The sequence below is a fragment of the Amphibalanus amphitrite genome, unplaced genomic scaffold, assembly GCF_019059575.1.
Source record: "Amphibalanus amphitrite isolate SeventyFive unplaced genomic scaffold, NRLGWU_Aamphi_draft 001757F_arrow, whole genome shotgun sequence".
NCBI classification, from domain to species: domain Eukaryota; kingdom Metazoa; phylum Arthropoda; class Thecostraca; order Balanomorpha; family Balanidae; genus Amphibalanus; species Amphibalanus amphitrite.
Window position 1 is genome coordinate 98,173 of NW_024883250.1, and position 13,458 is coordinate 111,630.

At 52.2% G+C, this 13,458-nt stretch overlaps 1 protein-coding gene across 1 annotated transcript; it reads left to right on the forward strand.

Moving 5' to 3' along the window:
- The first annotated feature begins 4,616 nt into the window (after positions 1 to 4,616).
- LOC122375013 lies at positions 4,617 to 5,159 on the forward strand. Its single transcript, XM_043354147.1, has one exon. The coding sequence runs from the start codon at positions 4,617 to 4,619 to the stop codon at positions 5,157 to 5,159; it is 543 nt and encodes a 180-aa protein (XP_043210082.1).
- The last annotated feature ends 8,299 nt before the right edge of the window (positions 5,160 to 13,458 follow it).

The following is a 13,458-nucleotide window of genomic DNA, read 5'->3' on the forward strand; positions in this document are numbered from 1 at the left end:
CACAAAAATGTTTTGATTAACAGGACAGGTATACAATATATCCTCTGTCCTTGGGGGATCTTGCTGCCAAGTTCAGGTATGATGACTTAACTTCAGGATTGATCAACCTTTTCTTAGCCACTGCTTATATACGAGAAAGACCAAATCTTGTTTGTTTTGATTTACAGGACATGTATACAATATATCCTCTGTCCTTGGGGAATCTTGCTGCCAAGTTGAGGTACGATGACTGAACTTCAGGATTGATCAACCTTTTCTTAGCCACTGCTTATAAACGAGAAAGACCAAATGCTTGTTTGTAAACTGCGTTGAAAATTTAATGATCCACCTTCAATTCTGACATGAAGGCACAAATGAAATAGTTCCCTCTCCTTTTGGAATACACAAAGCAAAAAATTTAATAAATGTTAGTGGATGGACAAGAGCAATTAGCATAGCTTTCCCTCAAGTTAACTTCTGGCACTGTTGATGATGAATTACACTGACGCTTATTCGCTTCATATTTTGTAACAAACGCGCTAAAACTGCAATATCACAGCACTATATGCTTCTTGACAAAATGCAATAATACTGAAAATTTAGCCCTGATGGCATTCATTCTTGGTGGAAACGTAATTACAAAATATTTTGTAGTAACTATTAAATTCCGGCCGAAAACAGTGCACGGTTTAAAAAAGAATCATTCCAATGACGGTCCATTCTTGCGGTCCTGAAATCGCCACTATTTCCGGCCTCTCCAACGCAACTCGTTGTCCAGACGTAAATATGCTGGATTACATGCTCCATTATATTTTCCCAAGACAAAATAGGGAAATATAGCATAGGTCCGTAACACAACGAACACAACCTTCTTCTCATTCTTCTCAGCTTCTCATTCTAATTCTAGATATCCTGTGGGTTATCAAAATAATTCAAATTAAAAAATTGTGTTGTGTGCGTTCAAACTAAGCTCATCCCGAGTGTAATTCAAGAATGTCTTAGTTCAAGTAATTAAACTTGAAAGTGATATAGCTCAAGCAATGAAGAAGCTTGGATGGAACTAGTGTTGAATCAAAGTTACCTATCATTTTTAATGCTAAGTGCTGAACGTTACCAATAATTCGAGACATCCGTTGTAAGATGTATGACGCAGATCAACTTTGATCAAGTGAAGAAAATAGATTTCAGATGAAATAATGTCAATGTTCAAGGCTGAGCGACTGGCAGATTTCGGAGTGAGCATGAGTGGCCTTGAGACATTCTGTTTCTGTAGGTACTCAAAATAAATAAATTATCATGTTGTGTGCTTTGAGGTTAAGTGTTATCAGTGGTGCTTCATGGTTGTGCTTTGTTGTTGGTGTATAGGCATGTTTTGAGCACATTGCAGCATGATATTGGTGGTGTGTAAAGCAACTGATCTCCGCAGACTTTGCACTTACTTGCAAAGCCTGCGGACTGACTTTGCAGACTTTGGCTTACAATGAGCAATGCATTGCTGACTGATATCATTTATTCTGTGTTTGTAGCACAAAGTACAGAAGTGGCACATACATTGTTACTTTGAAAACCTGATGTGAATTTTGATGTAGAAAATTGGTGGCTGACGTTGAGTCCTGACGTATTGTGAGTAGTGTACATCTGGTGCATTGAGCGCAGACTTGAGACCAGTGACGTTTGTATCAGTAGACTGTGTTTGAGTCTACTTATATGGGTAGTCATAAAGCAGGCGTCACACTTCTTTTTGCAACCAAGGAGATGCGCTATACCCAGAGATGCTTTCTCACCAAACCTTACCAAACCAAACCTAACCTACAGCGCCTCTCTTCGTTCGTTCATGGTTGCAAAAAAACAAGTGTGACGCCTGCTATACTACTACCCTTATATGGCCTTGGTTTGAGTGTGGTGACTGAGTAAGCTGGTGTGTATAGCCATGCAATAAGTGTTTTGAAATATATTTTTGGGACAGTATTGAAATGGTGTGTTTTGGCCATCTGGCATGGATGATGGAAAGTCACTAACTCAACTTCAGGAACGCTTCTTCATTATGCTCATCTGAAGCACAATGATCTATTTTCTCTTCGCAAGGATTGATTCCTAATTCACTGTCAATTATAACCTGGGCCAGAAGGTTTCGCAGAGCCACAGGGTTCATACAGATTCATCCACAGTGCTCAGCAGTGTATGTTTTTAGATTTCAACACTGTATTTTTTTCTGTATGTACATATGCATCATGCAAGGGTACAACAGATGCGGTATTTGGTAAGCAGTTGGCAGCAAGGTGGTGTTTGTACTTATTGGCAGAACTAGTTGAGCAGGACTAAAACTATCCTAGTTTCTCTCCAGTTTACTCAGATCCGTCTCAACACATTGAACATATTGAAAGCGTTCATCCATGAAATGTCTGCATGTATACTCATTTCCGAGAAGGCACGCTCGTCGCTCATCCATTGCCGAGCAGGCACGTGCGTGCCCATCGCCGGCGCGCATTAGCGCGCGTCCATGGCTGGGGCGCACGCGCGCGGCCATGGCCGGCATGCACGCGCGCGCGCCCATCGTCGGCACGCAAGCGCGCGCCGCGTCCTTACCCGGCGAGCACGCCGCGTCCGTACCCGGCGCGCACCCGCGCGCGTCCACAGCCGGGGCGCACCCAAGCGAGTTCGTACCCGGCACGTACCGGCGCGCACCCGCGCGCGTCCGTACCCGGCCCGCACCCGCGCGCGTCCACTGCCGACAGTGACAGACCCTGACAGACGGGCGTGCTGCCGTCGGCGGTCCTGACAGATGAGCGGCGGGCCCGGCTCCCGCAGCTCCGGCAGCGGGCGGCAGCCATGGTCGGCATACACGCGCGCGCGCGTCCATAGCCGGCGCGCACCCGTACCTGGCGCGCACCCGCGCGCGTCCGTACCCGGCCCGCACCCGCGCGCGTCCACTGCCGGCACTGACAGACCCTGACAGACGGGCGTGCTGCCGTCGGCGGTCCTGACAGATGAGCGGCGGGCCCGGCTCCCGCAGCTCCGGCAGCGGGCGGCAGCTCCGGTGACTGTTCCGGCAGCTCCGGCAGCGAGCGGCGTCTCCGGCAGCGCTCAGCAGCGGCGCCAAGCAGCAGCAGCGGCTGAGCCAACAGGCGGCCGCGGAGGCACGCCCCCCCCTTTGCACATTGTTCGTCCATGGAGATGTCTGCAAGCACGCCCATTGTTGAGAAGGCACGTGCATCCATGGCTGAGCACTGAGCAGGCACGTGCGACCCCTTTGCACATTGTTCATCCATACATATCAATATAATTTACCTTATGATTAGTGTGAGTCTTACAAAATCTTAAACTCAGAAATACCACAAGGCAGGCTGCCTGGGTGAGTTGCTAATATGAACATAATGAACATTATACATTAGTGCAGTACCTATAAGCATCTATGCTGTGTGAAGGACTTGGCCCTCACGTTCATTCGTTTGGTGATTGCACATGGTGGCATGTGTACCATTATTGTTCTCCCTAACCCTTCTTACAACTTTGACTAGCAAGTAGAAGCTGGCAAAATGCAAGGAGCTTACAAAGCATGCCTATATGTAGATAACTGAGGATGATTCTCTCAATTGAAGCATGATCCGCACTCAGCAGCTTCTTCTGTTCTGTTCCACAAACTAAAACTGAAATGCCTCAATTTTCCTCAAAATATATTCATTTATCACTCATAAACAACAAAAATATACATTAAGTAGGTACCAGGGCAATAAAAAACATACAAGTTACATATTTTTTCATGTATCGTCCTTTCACAGCAGCAATATGTAGAAACGCACCAAGACGTTCACGGAGAGCCCACCCATAACAAACTATAGTTGAAGCCGGGGCTCTGCTGCAGCAGCAGGGGAGACGTACAGGACACAGAGGTCATGTCACAACATCATGTTGTACAACCTGTTGTTCGAAAAAACAGATCAACATAGATCTTGAAAAACTGTAGGTAGCGCTTCAGTCACTTAGGTAAGCTTTCTCGCAAGACGTTACATTAGATTGACCACTCTTGACAAAATAATCAGATTGAAACTTAGCTCTTGTGCCTGATGCACTTACATTTCAATTTATTGAAATAAACACTCAAATTTACCCTTGAAAATTGTTGACATTTAAATGATATTAATCAAGATTTGATGATCAGCAAACAAGCTCAAGCTATTCAAATCACACCCAAATCAAAATAATAACTTTGGCAATGTTGATAACTCTTGCTGTCTTATTGAAAAGCAAATCTTCAATTTGTTCATATCCAAATTCAATGCCAAGCACTGAAATCTTGTTGCAAGGCCCTAAAAACAACAGACAAAAACAAAACAGACAAGGCCCGTCTCTTCGCAGACGATGCTAAAGTCTACAGGAGGATAAGGAGCCCCAATGACAGGATCGACCTCCAAGAGGATATCCACCGACTGCAACTATGGACCAAGAAGTGGCTTCTGAGCTTTAACGAGGATAAGTGCAAAGTAATGCATTTTGGGTCCAATAACCCAGGATACACATACATGATGGGAGGTGTATGTCTTGATACATCTGCAAAAGAAAAAGATCTGGGAATCGTCATTACATCGGACCTCAAGGTCTCAGAGCAAGTGACCAGAGCAGCAGCAGCAGCGAACTCCATGTTAGGAAGAGTGAGGAAAACATTCACCTACATGGACAAGGGAATGTTCCTGCCTATTTACAAAACCCTGGTGCGCCCCCACATGGAGTACGCCATACAAGCCTGGTCCCCGTTCCTCCAAAAGGATATCATGAAGCTGGAGAGGGTTCAGAGGAGGGCTACGAAGCTCGTCCCTGAACTCGCCGACCTTCCGTACCCGGATCGTTTGAAGGAACTCCAGCTGACAACACTGGAAGAGCGAAGGATCAGGGGAGATATGATTGAGGTATACAAACTGATGCACGGGCTCGACAAGGTGAATGCTGGAGAGGAGTTCCTGAGAATGGAGACTGGTGCGAACATGCAGAGGACGCGGGGACATGCACTCAAACTACAGAAGCCAAGACACCGGCTACACAGGCGGAACCAATTCTTCACTTCGAGAGTGGTGGACCACTGGAATCAACTACCATCTGAAGTTGTACTGAGCAAGAACACCAATACCTTCAAAAACAGATATGATAAACATGTCCGTACACTGAGAAGAGGCAGCATCCCATGAGCAACCCGCTCCCTTTGCCTCTTTCCTTTCTACTTTGGTAAGCATCTACTTTGGTAAGCATGTGGAAATCGACAGTGCGGTGCGGCGGCCTTGGCGAAATTTCCCAAGGCTGCTCTTTGTTTACATTTTAGTGATGGGCCAACTTGGCCGCCCAAGTACTTGTTTTGCGTGAGTAAGTACAATTTTGTCAATTTTGAAACGGCTATATCTCGCAAATTTTGGTACCAATTTACATTTTATGCATATATTTAGAATCGGCAGAGTCTGGGGAGTTCATTGATTGGAAATTTATGCCGATTCCTTTCAATTTTTAAACCCTGATAATCCCTTCAAGACGTTTCCGGAAAGGAGAGACATAAGCGTCAAGATCTAGAAGTTGCTATTTGGTTATTGCCTTTCTTTAATTTAATTGTCTTTGAGAGAGGACGATTAACTGGAAGGTGGTGAATATTCCACCAACTCAGCTGAACTGGTTCTCGCTGTTGAGTTCATTCAAGGCCATTTCATTTGTACTTGCCTATCATTGGGAATCTGTCCTGTTGGCAATAAACTGAATAAATACAAAATACTTATAGTTGCATTCGGAGGTCGGTAAGTAAGCATATGGATTGGACGTGATGGAGGGGCCAAGGGCCTTAAAACGGACAAGAGTGGATGAAATGAGTTTCTGGGGAGATGCAGATGAAGGAACCCAGGGGGTTTATCTGCAGCTCAAACTTACATCTGGGAAAAGTGTGAAGGAAAGAGGGTGGCCATGGGTTCACTTCAAACCTGCGTCCGAGGCATTCTTGGCGGACAGGAAAAAGTGGCCAAAGCTAACTTCATGGCAGACGGGTCTTTGCTAGTCAAGACCAAAAACGAGGCTCAGACAGACAAACTCTTAAAGGCCAACTTTTTGGTGGTGAGGAGTGTGTCGTACAGAGGGACGCGAGACTGAATCAGAGCAAGGGCATCATACATGCACCTGACCTGATTGACTTGTCAGAGTTGGAGATCTGCGGTTGGTTGGAGGAGTTTGGTGTGGTTGGCGTAAAATGATTCACGAGGAAGGTAGGGGAGGAAGTTCAGCGCACGCCCACTCTTCTTCTTACCTTCAACACCCCAACATGTCCCTCACAGCTCCAATTTGACTATGTCAGGTACCCAGTCAAGAAGTACATACCAAACCCACTTCTTTGCCACAACTGTGGGAAATACGGACATGCACAGGAAAGGTGTAAGGCTGAGAGTATGTCTGAACTGTGCCTCTAAGAAACATGAAGGGACTTGCTCTCCAAAATGCATCAACTGTGGTGAGGCTGGACATGGCTGCCTCTCCAAAACCTGCAGTGTTTGGAAAACTGAGAGGGACATATGTGAAATTAAAGTGGACAGAGATGTCTCCTATGTAGCTGTACAGCAATGTAGAGTTGCTTCAGCTTTGGCGTAAGCTTTCTCCTCTTCCGCTCACCATTCACCACCAGAGTCAGCAGCGTCTCGGCTGGCAGTCCAGTCAGTCAGGGTGAGTGTCTTCACTCGCCACAGCGGGCCGGACCCATTACAGGGCAGCAGAGTTATCAGTTACCAAGCCTTGGCCTATAAAGAAAACCAGGAAATAGTAGCAATTGCATATATGTAATGATTCTACTCTATTACGATTGAGCTAGCGAAGCGTATTCCTGTAACGTTTTTAATAGGCTTGTAAGTCAGCAACCGCTGGGCTGATTGACCTGCGTTACTCTTTGTTGCGCGTAATCCTATCCCTTCCATCTCGTTATTGACTACAACTGATGTATCTTGGTGAGTTATTGACTACAACTGATGTATCATGGTGAGCGTCGTGACACGTGCGACGTGAAGGGCCAAGAGTGTTCGTTATTCTGCTGCAGTAGCGATTTTGGGTTGCTCATATATCTTGAACCCTGGACTGCCACGCCGATTGCGCTCAAATTTGGTAGGTACACTGTTTGGGACTGGTTGATAGGGATGTTTTTTTTATAGCGCGCATGTGTTTTTTATAGCCCGGAGAAAAAAATAGGGATTGTTAGGGTTAAGCAGGGAGTCACCGATGTTAGATCCCTCTCTGGGTCCTTTCATAGGAGGTCACGGTCCTGACCCGAGATAGCTGAGCTGTGTCGCAGCCCTGACCTCAGACAGCTGAGCTGTGCACGCCGTCGGCTCGGCCGTCAGTCGCCACAGCCGCTGACGCCAGTGTCCAAACAGCTCCAAACAATATCTGGCCCTGTATAGCAGGATAAGCCATTAGAGGCGGGAGTGATCACCGGGACGGGCTGCATGGTACAGGACGGGCTGGGAACACGTCAACTCCAGCATGACGTGTTCCCAGTGTACCTGCATGTAGTTTCTTTATTCCTCAGCAGTTGTCATCCCCTTGGCGTTAGTGTTTCGCGTCCCTCCATTGATCACTCCCGCCTCTGATGGCTTATCCTGCTATACAGGGCCGGATATTATATTGTTTGGAGCTGTTTGGACACTGGCGTCAGCGGCTGTGGCGACTGACGTCCGAGCCGACGGCGTGCACAGTTCAGCTGTCTGAGGTCTGGGCTGCGACACAGCTCAGCTATCTCGGGTCAGGACCGTGACCTATGAAAGGACCCAGAGAGGGATCTAACATCGGTGACTCCCTGCTTAACCCTAAAAATCCCCACTTTTTTGTCCGCGATATAAAAACACACGCGGTTAGGCTACCTGTGTCGAATTAATTAAAGTTTATTATGCCAAAGTTTCAAAATATCAATCCGGTCTGCATGTCTGACTGCTCGCAGAACGGTTCTAGAGGCAGTGTCAGTGCGCGCGGAACGGTCCTCAGATGTGTCCACTTTCAAGCGCGGAACGGTCCTACTGCGCCACCAGACTCCTCTCCCTCTCCCCCCCTGCCCGCTGGTCTATGTCAGACACCAGTACACCACTGACCTCCCCTACCCTCCCCTGACCTCAGGTGCCAGCTGAGACGCTGGTCGGCCTACAGAACCTGCTCGTTCACCTGCGGGACGGCTCGGCAGAGAACGCGCACCTCTACCAGTACCGACTCTGGGACGCTAAGAGGGTCAAGGTGGAGACTGGACGGCGGACTGGACGGCGTACACCGAGGAGTGCGAATCGAAGTTCGCATCTCTCCCCCGGCCCGACCAGCCCACAGATCAGATGGCCAAGCATCTGGCGGACACGCTGATGAACGCCAGCGCCCGCCCATCCCTCGAGGTGCCAGAGCGGACCCTAAACCGTGGGCCCTCGACCCCGAGCTGTCGGCTGCGGTGGCGGAGCGCCGGGAGGCGAGAGCAGCCCTGCGACGTTCCCCCACCGAAGAAAATCGCGAGGTTTGGAAACTCAAGAAGCGGAACGCGGCCGCCGCAGAAGAAACAGCCAGGAAGAAGTCAATCAGGAAGTTCGCATCCGAAGAACTGAACAAGCCAACAAGTCTCGGCCGTGTCACTAAAGTCCTTCGCAAGATGGAGGGCGCAGCACAGACGTTTGCTCCCGGCCAAGCTGTTAACGGGGACCGCGGCCGCGAGGCCGTGGGGGACCGCAGCAAGGCCGAGGCCTTCGTCTCGACATACGCCGCTGTCAGCAAACACGTGAGACGGAAGAAATGGGACAAACTCACCAAGGCCGAGCTGAAAAGACTCAGACGCGCCCCCTGCACATGTCAAAATCAAAGGACTGACGCCTGCCAGCCCTTCTCCGCCGCGGAGCTCGACGCCCAGCTCCGGAAGCTGAAGCCCAAGAAGGCCCCGGGCCCGGACGGAGTGTGCGCGGAGCACCTACAGCACCTGGGCCCCCGAGCCAGGGACGGGTTGCTCCAACTCATCAACAAGAGCTGGGCGCTCGCCGAGATCCCCGCGGACTGGAGGAGGGCGGTTATCATCCCAATACCGAAGGCCGGCAAGGACCCGAAGGAGGTATCAAGCTACCGCCCAATCGCCCTCACCAGCTGTGTGGCAAAGCTGGCCGAGCGGATGGTGGCGGCCCGGCTCACTCATCTCTGCGATCTCCACCGCCTGATCCCCCCGGAGCAGGTGGGATTCCGCCGCGGCCGTGCAGCGGAGGATAACCTGGCCAGGCTGGTCCAGTCAGTCCAGGATGGCTGGAACAAGCCGAAGGCACGAGGGAGACCGGTCGACGGCGTCACCGCTGATAAGTTCGTCTTGGTCGCCTACGACTTCGCGCGCGCATACGACACCATCGACCACAAGATGCTGTACGCCAAGCTGCTGCGCCACCTCCCCTACTGCATGGCGCGGTGGATCTTCAGGCTGCTCAGGGACCGGCGCGCCTGTGTGGAGGTGAACGGGGTGAGAAGCAGGGAGCGCCCCTTCAGAGCGGCCTCCCCCAGGGCTCGGTCCTCGCCCCCACCCTCTACACCATATGGGCTGCCGACCTCATCGCCGACCTTCGCCGTGCCCCCCGAACGGACATATTCATGTACGCCGATGACACTGCCACACTCAGCGCCGGCGCGACAATCCAGGCAGCTCTAGCCGCGGCTCAACACTCGGCGGACCTCCTCGCAAAATGGGCGACACGGAACAAGATGACGATCGCGAGCCAGAAGACCCAGATCATGGTGCTGTCTCAGTGGAGCCGAGACGCCAAGGACGCCACCATCCTGATGTCTGGCACACCTGTCCAAGCGACCCCCACCGTCAAGCTCCTGGGGGTCACGCTCGATAGGCTGCTCCACTTCGGCGACCACTGCGCCAACCTCAAGAGGAAGGCTCGCCCTCGCATCAACCAACTGCGGAAGCTCACCGGCCACTCATGGGGGCTTCGTGAGCACCACCTGCGCGCCGTGGCCAACGGGTACATCCGCGGCGCCATCGAGTATGCGGCGGCTGCGTGGCTTCCTGCGGCGTCCCGCTCCCACCTGGAGCTGGTGGACCGGGAGCTGCGCGCGGCGGCCCGCGCCGTGACTGGCTGCCCGCTATCCACGCCGACCCACGCTCTCATGGCGGAGGCTGGTCTGCCAACCGCAGAGATGCGCAGCGCCACCCTCGCCGCGAGGATGCTGGCGCGCGCCTCTGCACTGCCCGCCGAGGACCCGCTCCGTGAGCTCGCCGAAGCCACCGTCCCCTGCCGACTCCGCAACGTCACAGGATGGCGCGACCAGGGAAGACGGACACTGGGTACCCTGGGAGTCGCCGCCTCCTCGGTTGAGCCTATGGTCGCCGTACCGCTCCCGCCATGGACCTCACGCGAGGGGATCTCCATCTCCTGCGCCGTCCCGCCCGAGTGCGTCCGCAGCGCCGGCGAACACGCCCGCCGTGCAGCGGCGGAGGCACTGCTGTCCGACCTCCCCGGAGCGGAGCGGGCGACCTGGGTGTGGTCCGACGGATCGGCGGACGGCGGCACCGCCCGCGGAGGAGGCGGTGCCCTGATCGCTCTCCCGACCGGCACCGAGCACACGGTCAGAGCCCCCGCCGGCTCTCTTGCTCAAGCACACGAGCCGAGCTGGTGGCCCTTCGAGCCGCGCTGGAAGAGCTCGCCAAACCAGACACCTCACCGGACCCGGACAGGTACCCGACCACCATTATCTGCCTCGACTCCAGGGCGGCGCTGCAGACAGTGGACGCGGGCCCGGCGGCACAGGCAAGCCAGCTGGGTGCTGACATCTGGCGGCTCCTTCTGCAGCTTGCCAGCAGCGGACGCCGCCTCCACCTTCAATGGGTCCCGGCCCACTGTGGCCTGCCTGGCAATGAACGAGCCGATGCCTTGGCGCGGGAAGCCGCCGAGCTAGACCAGGCCGGCGCCCCCCTGGACGTCAGGAGTATCACCCGCGCCGCCGCCAGGTCTGCTCGCCGCTCTTGGCAAGAGAGCTGGCCCGACGGCTGGTACCGCTCCATCTTCACGGATCAGACTCTGCCCGCGCCGGTTCGGCTTGACAGTCGAGAGGCCGCGGTGGACGTGCATCAACTTCGGGCCGGCCACTGGAGCATGTCAGCCCAGTACCTCCACCGTATCGGCCGCCGGCCGACCGCCGCCTGCCCCGGCTGCGCGGACGCCGGCTGTCCGGCCGCCCGGTGCCTGGTGTGCGAGGAGGAGGCGGACACCCCGCAACACGTCCTGCTGCGCTGCCCGTGCCTCTGCGGGGCCCGCCTCCTCGCCATGGGCAACATTCACGGACGCCCCACCGACTTGAGACGGGACGACGTGGTGGCGGCCTTGGCCGCCGGCTTTCGGTCCTTCCAGAGCCGAACGACTACGCCCCGGTGACGGGGCCGGGGGAAAACAACAACAACAACAACAACAACAGGTGGAGACCGCCCAGAACAGGGTATGTAACACAGACCGTAACACAAACCGTAACGCAGGTCGTTACACAGGGCGTAAAATAGATTGAACACAGACCGTAACATAGATCGAACACAGACCGTAACACTGGCTGCGTACGTACGGGCACTCGGCCGGCCGGAACTGGGCTGGACCCATTGGCAATAAACAGGTGCTTTCTGTGACAGCGTCACCCTGCAGGTCAGTCAGGGACACACAGACACTGCACCCGGCGCCCTTGTGCATGGTACAGGTCTCGCGGGTTTTAGCGGTAGGTTTTGTTGCACCTAGAAAATGCAAAAGTCTATTGTCTATAATGTCTACTCTATTACCTTAAGTATTTACCTTAAGTATTTACCTTAAGTAAAGGTCATTAGATACCCTTTCGAGTAATAAGACCCTTTACTCAAGAGGCGCTCCTCCTCTTCTGATGAAGACGAGTTGGCTGCCATGCTTGTTGTCGCCATAAAATGACGACCACTGTTGTTAGTGACAGTAGCTACTGTTGTTAATACGATGAGTAGCCACTCTTGAGCATTGGTAGGAGAAGTTGTAGTTAAACTTGTCGGGGTGGTCCTTCCATTCTTTCCCAAGTCTGAACTTAAAAACATCGACATTTGGTGCTTCAATAGTATTCCTAGACAGCTTGTTCCACGCCCGAGTCACTCGTGCCGCGAAGGCTTTCCTAGGTCCCAACTGATGCTGAACCTGCTGCTTTTGACCATGACTTCGGTGGTACGGCTAAGAGAGTTCTTGAACATGCTGTTGCGACAACACGAGCACTCTCTTTGGTAGTTCACCGTGTCGAAGCCTTTTAGGATTTTGAATGTCTCGATAATATCTGATCTTTGCCTTCGGAATTCAAGGGTAGCCAAATTGAGGCTTCTGAGACGATCGGAGTATGACAGGTGAGACAGCCCCTTCACCAGTCTCGTTGCCCGCCGTTGCACCTGCTCGAGTGCGTCTTTATCCTTCTTAAATTTGGGGCTCCATATACAGCGGCATACTCAAGATGGGGTCTCACGATGCTCTTATACAAGGCTTGAAAGACATCACTGTCAATGTTTGCAAAGGTATGTTTGATGACTTCGAGAATTCTATTGGCCTTGTTAACCTGGTTCATGACATGTTTTGAGAATGATAGTTTCTTGTCAATAGTAACTCCTAGGTCTTTTTCTAGGTCTATTACGATTGAGCTAGCGAAGCGTATTCCTGTAACGTTTTTAATAGGCTTGTAAGTCAGCAACCGCTGGGCTGATTGACCTGCGTTACTCTTTGTTGCGTAATCCTTTCCCTTCCATCTCGTTATTGACTACAACTGATGTATCTTGGTGAGTTATTGACTACAACTGATGTATCATGGTGAGCGTCGTGACACGTGCGACGTGAAGGGCCAAGAGTGTTCGTTATTCTGCTGCAGTAGCGATTTTGGGTTGCTCATATATCTTGAACCCTGAACTGCCACGCCGATTGCGCTCAAATTTGGTACACTGTTTGGGACTGGTTGATAGGGATGTTTTTTTTATAACTTGCATGTGTTTTTTATAGCGCGGAGAAAAAAGTAGGGATTGTTAGGGTTAAGCAGGGAGTCACCGATGTTAGATCCCTCTCTGGGTCTTTTCATAGGGGGTCACGGTCCTGACCCGAGATAGCTGAGCTGTGTCGCAGCCCTGACCTCAGACAGCTGAGCTGTGCACGCCGTCGGCTCGGCTGTCAGTCGCCACAGCCGCTGACGCCAGTGTCCAAACAGCTCCAAACAATATCCGCCCTGTATAGCAGGATAAGCCATCAGAGGCGGGAGTGATCACCGGAACGGGTTGCATGGTACAGGACGGGCTGGGAACACGTCACTCTAGCATGACGTGTTCCCGTGTACCTGCATGTAGTTTCTTTATTCCTCAGCATTGTCATCCCCTTGGCGTTAGTGTTTCGCGTCCCTCCATTGATCATCCCGCCTCTGATGGCTTATCCTGCTATACAGGCCGGATATTGTTGGAGCTGTTTGGGACACTGGCGTCAGCGGTGTGGCGAC